Source organism: Erythrolamprus reginae, chromosome 1 (genome assembly GCF_031021105.1).
Source record: "Erythrolamprus reginae isolate rEryReg1 chromosome 1, rEryReg1.hap1, whole genome shotgun sequence".
NCBI classification, from domain to species: Eukaryota; Metazoa; Chordata; class Lepidosauria; order Squamata; family Dipsadidae; genus Erythrolamprus; species Erythrolamprus reginae.
In genome coordinates, this window is record NC_091950.1 from 26,831,967 (window position 1) to 26,849,974 (window position 18,008).

At 40.3% G+C, this 18,008-nt stretch overlaps 2 protein-coding genes across 3 annotated transcripts in view; one reads left to right on the top strand and one right to left on the bottom strand.

The window, feature by feature from the left end:
* ZNF414 (zinc finger protein 414) overlaps positions 1-11,288 on the bottom strand; it is a 49,636-nt gene extending 38,348 nt beyond the window's left edge. Inside the window, exon 1 of the mRNA XM_070747815.1 lies at positions 10,796-11,288. The gene's annotated coding sequence lies outside the window, so the exon portion shown is untranslated. The remainder of the gene's footprint in view (positions 1-10,795) is intronic.
* A 4,384-nt stretch (positions 11,289-15,672) lies between these two features.
* RANBP3 (RAN binding protein 3) overlaps positions 15,673-18,008 on the top strand; it is a 54,360-nt gene continuing 52,024 nt past the window's right edge. The window contains exon 1 of one of the 2 annotated variants that reach the window (XM_070747852.1): positions 15,673-16,091. In XM_070747852.1, coding sequence (XP_070603953.1) covers positions 16,070-16,091 — 22 coding nt within the window. In that variant the 5' untranslated portion in view covers positions 15,673-16,069. The remainder of the gene's footprint in view (positions 16,092-18,008) is intronic. The other variant, XM_070747861.1, reaches the window with a different exon arrangement.

Genomic DNA, 18,008 nt, shown 5'->3' on the forward strand with positions numbered 1-18,008 from the left:
GAGAGGAATAGGCTTAAGGTTCGAACAAAGGAGCTTCCCATAGCAGATTGTGGAGCTGTGCTTCTCAGCTGAGCTTTGATCATGCACATCCCAGCCACTGGAAGTCTCTTTCTACAAATTAGAATTTGAACCTTGCTGAATCAGCTGCAACAAAAGGGCGGTGTAGATTCGATTTCAACTCCCCCTTCCTCCTCCTCCCTCCCCCCCATACATAAGTACATAAGTGGACTGGTGTGCCCTGTCCAATTTGTTAACATTTTTATTCTTTGTCCAATATACAATACATATGGAAGAGAATAGACATTAAGTAATATATATGACGATAGAAAGTAAAAAGAAGAGAAGTAGATGGGAGGGAGAGAGTATATCTGATATAAGAGATAAGGAGAGAATATATATAGATATAGATATATAGATATAGATAAGGAGAGAATATATATGACATATGAGATAAGGAAAGACAATTGGACAGGGGACGATAGGCACATCAGTGCACTTATATACGCCCTTGTCTTTCCTTTCTCTCACTTATCATATATATTTTCTTTCTTTCATATAAGCTGTCCTCTAAGTTCACTTTACCCTTATATATATTACTACATGTCTATTTTTCTTCCTATGTATTTGTGTATTAGACAAATGAATAAATGAATAAATAAATTATTTCAGATCTCTAATGCCATGAAGAACAAAAGAAAAGTCCCCTGAGACAAAGGCAGGGAATGGCCAAAGGATTGATATATGCAGAGACCACTGAAATGAAGAGGTGGGGGGATTGCACTTCCTCTCTCCCTTGGCGTTAGCACATTCATTTTTCACACCAGCTGTGGAAGGTAGTAAATCTCCCCCAGAGCTCAAGGATTGCAGGTGAAAGGACCTTCCCCAACACCTGCAGGTGGCTTTTTTATGGCATGTTTGCTTCCCTGAGGCCTGCAAGATAAGCTACACTTGGTTTGGTTCACAACGCATCAAATAAACCGCAGATAAGTTTACCTAACATGCTAGATTTTTAATATTAGATTTGTGATACATTGTTTCTTATTGTTCTTGTGAGCCGCCCCGAGTCTGCGGAGAGGGGCGGCATACAAATCTAATTAATAATAATAATAATAATAATAATAATAATAATAATAACAAAAAGATCACACAGACTGACTACAAGCATAGACATGATGCTGTGGCACAGATGATCCACTGGAATTTGTGCTGGAACTACCATTTACCAGTGGCAAAGAACTGGTGGGATCATAAGCCCAGAAAAAATGGTCGAAAATGAGCAAGCAAAACTACTGTGGGGACTTCCGACTTCAGACTGACCGAATTCTGAAGCATAACACACCAGACATCCTGATTGTGGAGAAAAAGAAAGTATGGATCATCGACATCGCAATCCCAGGGGGACAGCAGAATTGAGGAGAAGTAGCTAGAGAAATTAGTGAAATACGAAGATCTAAAAATCGAGCTGCAACGACTCTGGCATAAGCCCGTGAAAGTGGTCCCAGTGGTACTTGGCACGCTGGGTGCAGTACCAAAGGATCTCAGCGGACATTTGAAAACCATCGGAATTGACAAAATCTCCATCTGTCAATTGCAAAAGGCCGCTTTACTGGGATCGGCAAACAAAATTCACCGCTACATCACGCAGTCCTAGGTGCTTGGGAAGCGTCCGACTGGTGATGAACTACGAAATCCAGCACAGTGATCTCGTTTGCTGTGTTGTACTGACATAATAATAATAATAAAGATTGTAAGCTATGACTTTGCTCTTTGTTCAACAAGCCTGGCCAAGTAAGCTGCAATGTTGGCTTGAACACTGTGTGTGAACCCAGTCATGGTTTGCAACAGCTGTCGAAAGCTTTCTCTTGGAAGGGATCATGGTTTGCACAGCCCCAACTGAGGTTCTCGACTTACAACAGTTCATTTAGTGACCTTTCAAAATTACGATGCCACTGAAAATAGTGACTTATGACCGTTTTTCACGCTTATGACCATTCCAACATCCCCGTCCATCTGAAAATTCACTAAACTGGTGACAGCTTTATTACATTTGTTATGTCTTTTTGTTTAACATTATACATCATATATGAGGTTTCCTCTCTAATTCGTCCATTTAAATCTCGTATTCGCTAACTGGGTGAATGAATGAACTTGCAAGTGGCCTTCAGATGCTATCTCTCCCAGCCAGGAGATTTTTTAAGAAGGCTAAAAAGATTATAATGAATGAGAGAGAAGAAGCCCTTAAATAAAACATTCAAAACGCAGCCAAAGGTATGAATGTGACTTCGACAACTGACTAGTACAGGATTCATCCAAACACAGCTTTTTAAAATCAAACCGAGAATTACTAGCTGCAGAAAATTAACAAAGGAAGACAAAAGAATGGCAAGTGGAAGAAGATGTTTCTCACTGAAAAGCATATTAACAATTGGAACAGCTTCCTTCAAGACAATGCTCCCTTACAAAGCATCCCAGTTTGAGTCACCAAATATTATTTAGAACAAAGCTGTGCTTTTTCTTCCTCACATTTTTTCTGCAAGCGATCCATTGGTTTGCAACAGGAATTAAACGACCACCTTGTCACCCAAGCCTAACACTGTAGGCTGAAAGAGCACAGCTGGTCTCAAACCACAGAGTTTTTCATGCCTAAAATGGGACCAGATAGTCTGGTTTCTAGCCATGTACCTTAATCAATAGAATAACAAAACTTTCCAAATGTGTTGTGGCTTTCCAACAAAACTAAATTGAAAATCCTATCCACTCCTCTGAAGATACATAAAGAGCAACTAATAGGAGGAAGAGATTATACCCAAAGATGTCCTACATTACTTAAATGAAGCTTTATGAAGGCCTCCACTTTGACAGATTTGAGTCAGAGAAAAGGGAGGGAGCAGAGGAAAAAATAAATGTGACAGGTACTCCTCATCAAAAGATGTTTCTTTCAGTTACTTCTCTATTTCTTGCTTGTGATGTATGGTTTTTTAAATTATGGTTTTAGATGCTTTCTTTTAAATATTAGATTTGTTACATTGTCACATTGTTATTATTGTTGTTGTGAGCCGCCCCGAGTCTGCGGAGAGGGGCGGCATACAAATCTAATAAATTATTATTATTATTATTATTATTATTATTATTATTATTATTATTAGTTTGTTTGTTTATTTATTTATTTATTTATTGAATTTGTATGCCGCCCCTCTCCATGAACTCGGGGCGGCTAACAACAGTGGTAAAAACATCATTATCATCATTATCATCATTATCATCATTATCATTATTATCATTATCATTATTATTTCAACCCAAACATTTATTTTTGGTATCTTTCCTATAAGCTGCAAAACTGTAGAAGTTCTTCAACCATTTCAGTAAAAATGATTATTTATTTGTTTGTTTGTTTGTTTGTTTATTAGATTTGTATGTCGCCCTTCTCCGCTGACTCGGGGCGGCTCACAGCAATAATAAACAATATATAACAAATCTAATAATTTAAGAGAAAAGCTAAAAAACCCATTATTAAAAGCAAACATAGACACAAACATACCATACATAAACTGGATAGGCCCGGGGGAGATGTTTCAATTCCCCCATGCCTGACGGCAGAGTTGGGTTTTAAGGAGTTTACGAAAGGCGAGGAGGGTGGGGGCAATTCTAATCTCTGGGGGTAGCTGCTTCCAGAGGGTCGGGGCCGCCACAGAGAAGGCTCTTCCCCTGGGTCCCGCCAAACGGCATTGTTTAGTTGACGGGACCCGGAGAAGGCCAACTCTGTGGGACCTAATCGGTCGCTGGGATTCGTGCGGCTTGCAAGTGGCTTATTGGTTTTTAATAAAAGTCAGTTTTGACTCCTACATCGCCTCTAGATAAGTCCTTGAAGTTTCCTTGGCAACATCTTCAGAGGTGGTTTGCCAGTTCCTTCTTCCTAGAGCTGAATGAAGCCCAAGGTCAGAGCTGGCTTTGTGCCCAAGGCAAAACAAGAACAGTCTCCTGGTTTCTACCCTAAAGCCTTAATTGCTACACCCACTAGCCTGTTTTGGGTAAAGGGTGATTTTATCAATGGCATTTGAATTTATCAGTATTAAAGAGAAGGGCACACAATATGTGCCTCTACCAAAAAGGGGGGAGGGGGGGGTCACATGTGAATGCGGGTTCACATGTGTAGGGCCATTTGGGGGGTTCGGACATGAATTTTGGGCACTTGGTCCAGAAAATGTTAGCCGTCACAGACTTAGGTGTTTTAGTCTCCATCAAAACAGAAATATCCGTATACTACTAGCTAGCTAAACTAATGTAACGGGGTAAACCACTAGTGTTTATAAAAGTTGATACGATATAATTCAGCTACATAATACTCAGCTTTAAATCAAATCACATTTAGTCCACTGGGCCTTAAGATTATTATCTAGTTCCTTTTCTTTTTTAAAAAATAGTTTTTATTTACATATATACAATGAAACAATGACAGCAAACAGTACATTTACATAAAATATGAAAGACAAGCAAGAAATATGTTTCTTCTCTCCTCCTATGGGAAGAACTGTTGACAACATCCATTTTTAATCTTGGCGGTGTTAAGACCAGTGGTTAGAGTTAGGTACTATTATAATTAAGTTCTTATTATATAATTGGTAATAAGACGTATCTGGATTAGGTTCTATTGAGTAGACAGAACAAGAGTTACGTTGATTATTTAAAAGTTTTTCTTTGTAATATTTCTTTATCTCGCAGCACTGTGAAAAGCTGTTCTTTTATTTAACCAGGTGTAAAAATCTTCCCATATTTGGTAGCATTTCGTTTTTTCTTTTAGTTCCATTGTTAGTTTATCTGCTTCAGCACAGTCCAACATTTTTTTTAATTAAATTCCGTTCATTTGGCATATTTTCATTTTTCCAAAATTGTGCTATGGCTATTCTCGTTGATGTTATTAAATGTTGTATCAAATAGTAGTATTATTACCTAGTTTCAACAGAGCTTACACTTTTCACTGAAGAAGAGCCCTGTGAAACTCTTTAGCTACTTCCATGAAGTGTGCAGGATCTTCAGTTATTGCAACAAAGAATATTGAAAATATTTGGATGCTTGCCATAGCTCAATATTCTGTGGAAACAAGCCTTTGGCATTAGAAAAGGCTTTACCTGTGTTTTGCCTTTGGGACAAGACACCAGACCCCAAGAGATTTTTCTTCATATCAGAATAGAATAGAATAACAGTGTTGAAAGGGACCTTGGAGGTCTTCTAGTCCAACCCCTGCTTAGGCAGGAAACACTACGCTACTTCAGACAAATGGTTATCCAACATCTTGAATTCAGGTTGAATGTGTATGATTGTATAGTTAGGGATTTTACTATGTTATTAATGTTTTTTTTTTAATTGATTTAATTTTCTACTATTGGATTTGTAATGTATTGTATCACTGTTATGTTGTGAGCCGCCCCGAGTCTTCGGAGAGGGGCGGCATACAAATCTAATAAACTATAACTATAAACTATCTTCTTAAAAACTTCCAGTGTTGGAGTATTCAAAACTTCTGGAGGCAAGCTGTTCCAATGATTAATTGTTCTAATGGTCAGGAAATTTCTCCTTAGTGGGGCGGTAGGGAAAGCAAGTAGGATGCTTGGCTGCATAGCTAGAGGTATAACAAGCAGGAAGAGGGAGATTATGCTGGTGAGACCACATTTGGAATACTATGTTCAGTTCTGGAGACCTCACCTACAAAAAGACGAGTCCAAAGATGGGCTACAAGAATGGTGGAAGGTCTTAAGCATAAAACGTATCAGGAAAGACTTAATGAACTCAATCTGTATAGTCTGGAGGACAGAAGGAAAAGGGGGGACATGATCGAAACATTTAAATATGTTAAAGGGTTAAATAAGGCCCAGGAGGGAAGTGTTTTTAATAGGAAAGTGAACACAAGAACAAGGGGACATAATCTGAAGTTAGTTGGGGGAAAGATCAAAAGCAACGTGAGAAAATATTATTTTACTGAAAGAGTAGTAGATCCTTGGAACAAACTTCCAGCAGACGTGGTTGGTAAATCCACAGTAACTGAATTTAAACATGCCTGGGATAAACATATATCCATTGTAAGATAAAATACAGAAAATAGTATAAGGGCAGACTAGATGGACCATGAGGTCTTTTTCTGCCGTCAGACTTCTATGTTTCTATGTTTCTTAGTTCTAAGTTGCTTCTCTCCTTGATTAGATTCCACCCACTGCTTCTTGTTCTCCCCTCAGGTGCATTGGAGAATAATTTGACTCCTCCTCTTTGTGGTAATCCCTGATATTTTAGGTAGCAGTAGTGAATGTGCATAGGTAAAGGGTGGAGCTTTCAGGGAATCAGATTTATTTTGGTTTCAATCAAGTGTTTCAATGAAAAGTATCTTTTCATGATCTCTTTAAAGCAGGAGTCTCCAACTTTGGCAACTTTAAGATTTGCGGACTTCAACTCCCAGAATCCCGCAGCTATCTGTGCAGACTGAGGGATTCTGGGAGTTGAAGTCCTCAAGTCTTAAAGTTGCCAAGGTTGGAGACCCCTGCTTTAAAAAGTATCTTACCCTGTTTTCTGCAAAGTACCATTTCATTGGTACTTTAACCAATTAGGCTGAACTAAGACTAAAGCAATAAACTTCTGGAACCTAAGATCTGCAAATGATGCACTAAGATTATCCTCCAATTCATGCTATCAGTGTAGTAAGTGGGCCCATTCTGGCAGCTCCATGGCCCAATGTTTTTTTCTTTTTCCATGGCTGCTTCTATCAACTTCATCTTGAAACACACATACATCACTATTATGAACTCTTGCACTTATTTTGAATTTAGTGAACGATGCCAGTATTTATCTCAACAGTCTTGGACTTTTTTATCATTCAGAGTAGTGGGAGCAAACGTAGCAATAGATGCTGCTATCTCTTTTTAGAAACATAGAGGTCTGACGGCAGAAAAAGACCTCATGGTCCATCTAGTCTGCCCTTATACTATTTTCTGTACTGTATTTTATCTTAGGATGGATATATGTTTATCCCAGGCATGTTTAAATTCAGTTACTGTGGATTTATCTACCACGTCTGCTGGAAGTTTGTTCCAAGGATCTACTACTCTTTCAGTAAAATAATAGTTTCTCATGTTGCTTTTGATCTTTCCCCCAACTAACTTCAGATTGTGTCCCCTTGTTCTTGTGTTCACTTTCCTATTAAAAACATTTCCCTCCTGGACCTTATTTAACCCTTTAACATATTTAAATGTTTTGATCATGTCCCCCCTTTTCCTTCTGTCCTCCAGACTATACAGATTGAGTTCATTAAGTCTTTCCTGATACGTTTTATGCTTAAGACCTTCCACCATTCTTGTAGCTCGTCTTTGGGCCCGTTCAATTTTGTCAATATCTTTTTGTAGGTGAGGTCTCCAGAACTGAACACAGTATTCCAAATGGGGTCTCACCAGCGCTCTATATAGCGGGATCATAATCTCCCTCTTCCTGCTTGTTCTTAAAGACTGCATTCTTGTTCTTAAAGACTGCATTCACTGATAACGTCACCTGTTCATGGGATATCCATATTCAAGCATATCTCTATGTGTTATTTGAACCCACTTCCACAATGGAGCAAATAATGCCCACATATTCTCACAAGAAATGCTGAAATTTCAGTTTTGTGGGTCTTCATCAGAATTCTGCTACTGAATTGCTCTCCTTCAGCTTTCATGTCTGATCAGATTCTGGTGGCCATTTTGCTTCTGCTCGATACTTACTCATATCTCCATCATGGATCTGTTCTAAATGTAATTGGCTTTGAGTACTGAAGTCTCTAAAGCAGGGGTCTCCAACCTTGGCAACTTGAAGACTTGTGGATTTCAACTCCTAGAAAGCTAGCTGAGGAATTCTGGGAGTTGAAGTCCACAAGTCTTAAAAGTTGCCAACGTTGGAGACCCCTGCTCGATAGGGTTTCCACTTCGCTTTCTGCCTTGAGTTGCTCCAATCATTCACTGATTTCTGGTGAAATTATCCTGTCATCTACAATTGCTCTCCACTCTTTACTCCTTAGGCTGGTGCTGATGCTACTTTTGGGATGCTCCATCTGCCACCCTCTTCAAAAGAACCCATACTCCAATTCAGTACAGGGAATCCTCAACTTACAATCACAACTGAGCCCAAAATTTCTGTTAAGTGAGACATCCGTTAAGTGAGTTCTACCCCATTTTCTTATTTTTCTTGCTACAGTTGTTAAGTGAACCACTGCAGCAGATAAGTAAGTAACCAGTTGTTCAGTGAATCTGGCTTCCCCATTGACTGCTTGTCAGAAGCTCGCAAACGCTGATCACATGTCCCCAGGACACAACAAGGGTCATAAGGGCCCTTCATGGCACCGGACCAGGGTATCTACGAGACCGCCTTCTGCCGCACGAATCCCAGCGACCGGTTAGGTCCCACAGAGTTGGTCTCCTCCGGGTCCCGTCAACTAAACAATGTCGTTTGGCGGGACCCAGGGGAAGAGCCTTCTCTGTGGCAGCTCCGACCCTCTGGAATCAGCTCCCTCCAGAGATTAGAACTACCCCCACCCTCCTTGCCTTTCGTAAACTCCTTAAAACCCACCTCTGCCGTCAAGCGTGGGGGAACTGAAACATCTCCCCCTACCTATGTAGTTTTTTGTGTATGATGACTGTATGTACGTTTTTATATATTGGGGTTTCTTGTTTTTTAGACTTTTTAAATGTACAGTATTATTGTTATTTTAGATTTCAACTATTAGATTTGTTATTATATATTGTTTTTATCATTGCTGTAAGCTGCCCCGAGTCTACGGAGAGGGGCGGCATACAAATCGAAATTAATAATAATAATAATAATAATAATAATAATAATAATAATAATAATAATAAATATAAACCGGTTGCCAAGCATCTGAATTTTGATCACGTTTGTGGGGATGCTGCTGCAAAGGGTGATAACTGTGGAAAATAGTCAAAAGTCCCTTTTTTCAGTGCCATTGTAACATTGAACGATCACTAAACAAACTGCTGTAAGTTGAGGACTAACTAAATAGCTCTGGCTTCTGATGCAGTTTTCTTAGGTCATTCTTAGGTCATCCACAAAGAGGAGGGGGTCAGATTGTTTTCCAAAGCACCAGAGGGCCAGACAGAGAATAATGGATGGAAGCTGATCAAAGAGAGATTCAATCTGGAAATAAGGAGGAACTTTCTGATGATGAGAGCGATCAACCAGGGGAACAGCTTGCCTGTGGAGGGTGCGAGAGCACCAACACTTGAGACTTTCAAAGGGAGGTTGGACTGCTATTTGTCCGAAATGTGTAGGGCAGTGATTGCAAAGCTTTTTTTGCTCGGGTGCCAAAAGGGTACCTATCTGCACAATAGCGCGCACATGCATGTTCACCCATAATGCAATGCCGTACTCCCACATATGCACACACAAACCCACCTTCTTGTGTGTGCGCATAGGCCTCACTGAAGCCTCTGGACTTCCAGTAGGCCATTGGGTCCTTTTTTCCCCATCCACAGGCTCTGGAGGCTTTCCTAAAGTCTGGTGAGGGCGAAAACAGCCTCCCCCGCCCTCTGGAAGGCTGAAAATCAGCTGACCAGCACCTGTGCGCATACTGGAGCTGACATAGGGAAGCACCTCATGTACCCTCAGATATGGCTACATATCTGAGGGCACATGTACTGTACACAAGTAGCACGCATACCATAGATTTGCCATCACAGGTGTAGAGACTCCTGCTAGAGTGGGGGGTTGGACTAGATGACCTACAAGGTCCCTTCCAACTCTAATAACACTGGTCAACACAAAAAAAAAATCATCAGCAAAAGTAATATGTCTGTTTTGTGGAGTTTGATGAGCTGATTCCAAAAATATGCTTAGTTTTGCTCTATCACATAAAGTGTCTGATATAGAAGCAATTTTGTTATTACATTATTGTAATGTTTTCTTAATGTCGCTGGTATATTTCCTATACCTTATAATAATGATGCTGCTCCCTAGAAACTGTACCTGCTATAGAAAAGCTATATAGTAATCCCTCGTTTTTTCTGTGGGATGAGTTCCAAGACCACCTGTGAAAAACGAATTTCTGTGAAGTAGAGGAAAGATATTTTTAATGTATTTAACGATTATTTGGACTTTTAAAACCCACCCTTTGCATTAAACAGTCATTCGATAATGTCTCTCAGCTGGAACTACATGTGATATCCTACCAGTTTCTTTAAGAGAGTACAGTAATACTGTAGAAAAATTTTATGAATTTTTAATGGATTTAAAATTTTCAATGGATTTAATAGATTTAAGCCCCCTTTGAAAACCCGTGAAATAGTGATTCCGCAAAAGATGAACCGTGAAGTAGCAAGGGATTACTTACACATTTTTGAAATCAGAACAACAAAAAATGATTCAGAAAAGTACAATGTCAACTGCGATGATTACAAACAAATATTTTTTGTAGATCTGTGTTACTGTTTTCCTAATGTCACTGGTATATTTCCTATACCTTATAATAATGATGCTTCTCCATGGAAACTATACCTGCTACTACTATACGTTTTTTTAAAATCAGAACAAAATAATGATTCAGAAAAGTACAAGGTCGACTGCGATGATTACAAAAAATATCTTTTTGTAGACCTGTGTAAACTGTAAATCATGGCTTCCTTTTATATCCACACTGATTTTATTCGGTTTTGTTCCGAGTTAGCTTTATTATCCCACACACACACTGTTTTCTCTAAGCTTGTTTGTACTTTAGTTTGATAGAAGACAAGCAAAAAGATCTTCGAAAAAAGCATTGCTCTCTTACCTTAAGGCTGTTCTCAGCAATTTTACTGTTGGAACGCGGCTGGAATTCCCTCCCTTTCTTTCTTTTTTATGGCTTTTCCACCTGGGTTTTTGTCCCTTTAAATTCGCCGCGAGTCCCGTTTATAGGCAGATTCTTTCCCGTTCTCACGAGACTCTCCCGCCCGGTCTTCCTCTTATAAGACTGCCCGCTGCCCCCTGCCCACTTCGAGTTTCCCGTCCTTTTGAGATCCTTTGCGCCACGGAGCTTCTCCCTTTGGCTTTATATCCGCCTTCGTATTGTCCCCCACCTGCTTTGGCGGCGGGGCAGAAACTAACCGCAGCCGCCCGACTTTCCCTCCTTACGGGGGGCCATCCCCTCGGGGTTCCCGAGCCGGCCTGATCGCCTCTCGCCAGCGGCTCGCAGGGGCATCTCTCGGGCGGAGCGCGAGGGGAGGAAGGAGTCCATCCAAGGGCACCCAAACACCTCAGCCAAAAAGCCCGCCAGTTTCATTGCCGAAGTTGTGCGGTGACCTCCGGAAGTAATTTAAGATCACTTCCGCGATCGGTTCACACGGTTACCGTGGAAACCTCAGGATGCTTTCCGGGCCCCGCCAGAGCTATAAAGCTAGAGTGGCTAGAGCGGTACCGTTGTTTATTTTTATTTATTTATTTATTTTGTCGAAACGTGTCCAAGATAGCAGGTATTGGTATAAACAAAAACTAAAGCGAAGTAAAGGGACAGGTAAATTTGGACAATAGGACAGTAGGACAGGGACGATAGGCACAATGGTGCGTTAATGCACGCCTCTTACAGAGACCTCTTAAAATAGAATAGAATTTTATTGGCCAAGCGTGATTGGACACACAAGGAATTTGTCTTGGTGCAGATGCTCTCAGCGTAGGAATAATAATAATAATAACAATAACAATAACAACAATAATAATATAAATAATATAAATAATAAAAATTAGATTTGTTTGTCGCCCCTCTCCGAGGACTCAGAGGTGTGGGGTGAGGTCGACTGTAGACAGTATAAGGTTGAGGTTTTGGGGGTACCGTTGGTAATCTACTCCAGCGTTTCCCAGTCTGATCAACCTTTAGCTGTGCAGAGGCTTCTACTTCCCAGAATTCCCCAACCGGCATGCTAGTAGCTAGTCCCTTCAGTTGCTGTGAAGTTGATAAACATTGCTCTACCCTATGGCATTTCTTTGGGTAGGTTTCCAGGATACATAATCATTTATACATATCTAACATTTCCAAAAGCACAAAGAAGGATTCCAGGAAGGCCATGGAAGAGGGATTCAAAAGAAAAATAGTAACAGCTATGGAGCATTTCTATGGCTCCATCATTATTCAAATACTGTATATAGAAAAGTATTTTTGCTCTACACATCACCACAGGCACTCGAGATATTTTTTACATGCAATGGCTTTTTTTCCCTCCTTACATATTCAGTTTAGAATTATTGGTAGTGAACTAATAGTTTGGAGAAAGCTGTTCCAATTAATATGCTGTTTTCTACATGCATAGATCTCTTCCTTCTCCCTCTCCCGGTGCCTTTGGAGATTCTGGTTCTTGGCACTTTTATCCACTACTACACCAAGCAAGCTATTTATTTTTTCAGCAAACAGCTCTTGGTAGTTCTCAATTTACAACCACAACTGGGCCCAAAAGTAAGAGAGTTAAGTGAGCTTTGCCCCCAGTTTACAGTTGCCATTCAAATTTTGTTCCCAATATAATGGAGATGCTGCAACAATCATAAGGGGGGGAGAGAAATGGCCATAAGTGCTTTTTTCAATGCTATTATAACTTTCAGTTATCACTAAATGAACTAATGTAAGTCGAAGACTATCTGTATATGCTGCCTCAGGTACTTGAGTAGAGGTAATCCTTGATTTATGACCTCAATTGAGCCAAAACTTTCTGTTGCTATGCAAGGCCATTGTTAAGTGAGTTTTGCTTTATTTTTTGACCTTCCTTGCCACAGTTATTAAGTAAATCATTGCAGTTATTAAATTAGTAACATAATTGCTACGTGAATCTGTCTTCCCCATTGATTTTGCTCATCAGGTGTCAAAAGGGGATCACAGGATACTGCAACCATCATAAATGCATGCCAGTTGTCAAGTGCCCGAAGTTTGATCATGTGACCATGAAAATGCTGCAATGGTCATAAGTGTGAAAAACAGACAAATCCCTTTTTTTTCAATGCCATTGTAACTTTGAAGAGTCACTAAATTAATGGTTGTTAAGTCGAAGACTACCTATAACTCTAGTCAAATTATAGCAGAGGGATAGAATCAAGATCATGTGAAGTGTTAACACCACTTTATAATGCCTTGGTAAGGCCACACTTGGAATACTGCATTCAGTTTGCCACGATAGTTATAGTTATAGTTTATTAGATTTGTATCCCGCCCCTCTCTGAAGACTCGACATCCTTATGACGATGTAAAAAGGATGTTGAGACTCTAGGAAAAGTGCAGAGAAGAGCAACAAAGATGATTAGGGGACTGGAGGCTAAAACATATGAAGAGCAGTTGCAGGAACGAGGCATGTCTAGTTTAATGAAAAGAAGGACTAGGGGAGACATGATAGCAGTGTTCAAATATCTCAGGGGTTGCCACAAAGAAGAGGGAGTCAGGCTATTCTCCAAAGCACCTGAGGGGAGAACTAGAAACAATGGATGGAAACTAATCAAGGAGAGAAGCAACTTAAAACTAAGGAGAAATTTCCTGTCAGTTAGAACAATTAATCCCTGGAACAGCTTGCCTCCAGCTGTGAATGCTCCAACACTGGAAGTTTTTAAGATGATGTTGAATAACCATTTGACTGGAGTGGTGTAGGGCTTCCTGCCTAAGTGGGGGGTTGGACTAAAAGACCTCTAAGGTCCCTTCCAACTCTGTTATTCTATTCCACTCCATTCAGTTCCATTTTATATTCTATTATATAACACTGCTAACCCAACACAAAAATAACAACCATAATCAATTATATAGTTGATGCAAATTTGGTATATAGGTAATACGGATCTAGCACCAGCATAGTCAACAGAGAAACTTTATTGTACAAAGCTTTATTGTACATAGATTCTTCTATTTCAGACCTGGTTCTCATCAGATCTAGTGGCCTGTCATTCAGAACATCCAGAAAGCAAATTGACATGGCATTCTGGAAGGCTGCATGTGGAAACCCCCAGTTTGAGAAGCCTACTTTAGCTCATTGTGATGAGAGCAAAGTGACTTGGCTGATGTGATCAGGTTCCTTCATGTCTTGTGCCCTTTGAGAAGAAGAGAGAAGACAAGATTCTCTGTGCTTTGTGTTAAAACAACACCAAGGCTGTGAAAGTGTGCTGTGACCCAGAAGGCGGCATGATGCCATCAATCCCACCTCCCCTTCCTTCATGACTCCACTCCTTTGTTAAGGTAAAGGTCAACCATTGCCATCATAGAGGGAGGACTGTGGGCAGAGGCCCCAGGTCAGATAGCCGGGAGCAGGATAAGCAGGGTTATGTTGGAGGAGAGTAGGATAACGTAGATATTGCAGGACACAGTGAGTCGGCTGCTTTTTGCAGTCTGTCTACAACTACAGATATCAAAAATCTGTTGGCAGCTTTGGAAGGTTGCCATCAGTCTGACAGGAGGTAATTGGACAACAGTGTCTTCCTATGTTCCTAGGGAATTCTCATTGGTTGTCATCATGTCTTAATGTTTTGAATACTCGATCAGATAAATGAAAAAAAAATTCCTGTCTCAAAGTAAACCATTTTCAGTTTTGACATTATGGCCACAACAACAGTGAATTTTAGTAATGATTTTGAGATTAAAGAGCCCAGAACAAAACATCTGTTTTGTTCTTGTGTAAGACTGTCATTCTCTGACTGAGAGGTAAAAAAGAAATTAATTGAACAGTTATTTTCTCTCTTGTTCTGCCTGTGCATACATTATAGAATAATGAAAGCATAAAAATTAGAACCTAAATAACACAAATATCAGTGCGCTACAGCAATTAAGGTACTGTATTGGATTGGAAAAGGAAAAAGCAGGTCACCTTGAATGCTTCAACTAAAAATGAGAAGAATATAAATTAATAAGTGGTTACTAAAATGAAAAGGATAGTAGTATCAATTATGTTGCTCTAATAATTTGTCACTTTAATAGATAATTCCATTATCTGAGCATACTAAAGACACAAGCAAAAATATCTTTCAGTAGCACATATTTATTGCATTGTTCCTGTTAACTGCTTGTGATTGTACTATTTATATAAGGTATACATTTTAAGCATGTGCTTCCCTTTATTTTTTTGCTCGAGGGTGGATTACAATTATTATTAAATAATTAATTATTAAATAATTAAAAATAATAATAACATTAATAATAATAATTTATTAGATTTGTATGCCGTCCCTCGAGGACTCGGAGCGGCTCACAACAGCAACAAAATACAATATGATAGAAATCCAATATTAAAACTAATTTAAAAACCCATTATTGCTAAAAAATATTATTTAGCATAATGTAATTAATACTATTAGAATTTGTAACATGAGGGATAAAATATTGTTATTAAACACGTATGCCACAATTCCTTTATTCAATTAATATCGTAACAGTAAAATGTATTATAAATCATAGAAATATTAATAAACATGTATAGATTTTGTAGATATAATGATATATGTATATATAAATAAAATAACATAGTAGTAGAGATATAAATCATTGTTAATAGCGAGTTAAACAATTCGCTAACATTATTAGCAATGCAGCAGTTGGCACGACCTGACCATGCGCTTTATTTAAAATAAAGAGCGATGCAACAGTTGCGCCTTTTGCTCATTGGAGCTGCTTCTTCTGTGACGGAACATTCTCTTGTACGCATGCGCCCACCTTTTCACACCGGGTGATAACTGGTAACGGGGTGGAAGCAAGCAGTGCGCATGCGTACCTCTGCATGAGCCGCCTCGCTCCCTCTCTCGTCCTTCGCCCGACTACGTCCACACCCGAGTCCTCTGCCGAGGCCGTAAAACCGTCCGTGGGTGGAGCCTTTTGAATTAAGATTTGAAACGTTTAGCAAAGACGCACATGCGCAACGGGTTTGACTGTAGCTCCTCCTTTGTTAATCCCGCTCCCTTTTTGTCTTTCACGAGCGGTCTCCTTGCCCCTCAACTCTCTTCTTTGCGCATGCCTTTTGGTGTCCCCTGTCGCTCCTACGCGAGCGCGCAGAGACCGGGCAGAGCGGCTTTGCCCGTGATTGGCGCAGTGTATTGTGGGAGTGATTAAGGAAGTAAAATGGCGGACCTGGCCAACGAAGGTAGGTGGCCAGGACCGGGTGGGGGGGATTGCGGTGGTCACAGTGATGGGAAAGAAGCGGCTGAGTGGAGTGAGAGGGAACGAGATGCTTTTTTGGGCCGGAGGCTTCCTCAGATCTTCAGTGGCCGTCTGGGGACTGGCCGGTTCCCCCAGAACTGACGTGAGGGCTACGGCCAGGCCGGACAAAGGGAGCGGCCTCCAGATCCCCTTAGGTGGCGAAGATGAAGATGTCCTCTGAGCATAGGCAGAGGGCTTTCTCCAAAGTTCAGTCTCGGGCTGCTCCCCTCGCCATCCTTCGTGCTCTTTCCCGAAGGCAAGAGTGCCTCTGAGCATGTGTGGAGTGCTGTGCTAAGAACGAGGTGATTTCGCATCACCCAAGCAAGGGTTCAGTTCTGTTGCCTTTTCCTCCTTCCTTTCATGGGCATAAAAGCTGTTTTTGAAGGTGCATAGGAGGCATGGTAGAAGCGACTGCATCTGCCTGGCAGAATTAACTAATCATCTAATCGTGTTTATTCTTCTTATCTTATTCTAAATTTATTCTTCTTATCTTATTCTAGCGTATAAATAGATTTGAAAGAATTGCCTCCGAATTCGGGACAGGCGGATTGTAAAGTTTCCCAGATCTGGTCCGTTATGGTGAATTGATACTGATATGACTTTTAAGTTTCTCTAAGAAACAAAGGTCAGATATGAGAGTTCTTCCCAAGTCCTATCTGCTAAGGCAGGAGTAGGCAAAGTTGGCTCTTCTATGACAATTGGACTTAAACTCCCAGAATTCTTGAGCTAGCATGATTGGCTCAGGAATTCTGGGAGTTGAAGTCCAGAAATCATAGAAGAGCCAATTTTGCCTACCCCTGCAATCTCATCAATTTAGGGAGATTACTAAAGCTGAGGGACCAGTGGGTCAGCTGAGAAGAAGCTATTGGGAGGGGACTTAATTCTGATGTTCTCTGTCAACTCTTGCTATTACTGGAACTGAGTTTTTAGGCTAGTTCTAGTAGTTTGGATATGGTGATTTATCTTGATGTATGTGAATTGATTGGTAGGAAGCACTACTGGTTGCTAGAAATGAACAATGGTAAAAGGACTTCATTCATTGAGTGCTTACCTGAGGTTCAGTAGCCCCTTCTTTGCCATAGTGGTAGAAAAAAGAAGAGTAAGCCCAATCAGGAAGATTATGTTCCAGATCTAAATTAAAGAATCTATGGGTGCTGATAATATCACATTTTTATTTATTTATTTATTTATTTATTTATTTTGCTTACGAAAGCATGCAGCATATTCACGAGCATCAATTTATATAATTAGCTCATTTTCCCTATGTGCCTTCTACCCACTGGTTGATGCCATATCTGTATAAGGCAGATAGTCCTCAGTTTACAATTAGAATTGAGCCTAAAATTTCTGATCCTGGGTGAAACAGTTATGCCTCGTTTTATGATCTTTTTTGCCGTAGCTGTTAAGCAAATCACTGCAGTTGTTAAGTGAATCATGTGGTGGTTGAGTGAATCTGGCTTCCCCCACTGACTTTGCTTGTTGGAAGCTGTCTGGGAAGGTTTCAAATGTGAATCACATGACTCTGGAACAGAGTTTGCCGCACGAATCCCAGCGACCAGTTAGGTCCCACAGAGTTGGCCTTCTCCGGGTCCCGTCGACGAAACAATGTTGTTTGGTGGGACCCAGGGGAAGAGCCTTCTCTGTGGCGGCCCCGACTCCCTGGAATCAGCTCCCTCCAGAGATCAGAATTGCCCCCACCCTCCTTGCCTTTCATAAGCTCCTTAAAACCCACCTCTGTCGTCAGGCATGGGGGAATTGAGATATTCATTCCGTCCAGGCCTATACAATTTATGCATGGTATATTTGTCTGTATGTTTGGTTTTTAATAAGGGTTTTTAGTTATTTTAAATATTAGATTTGC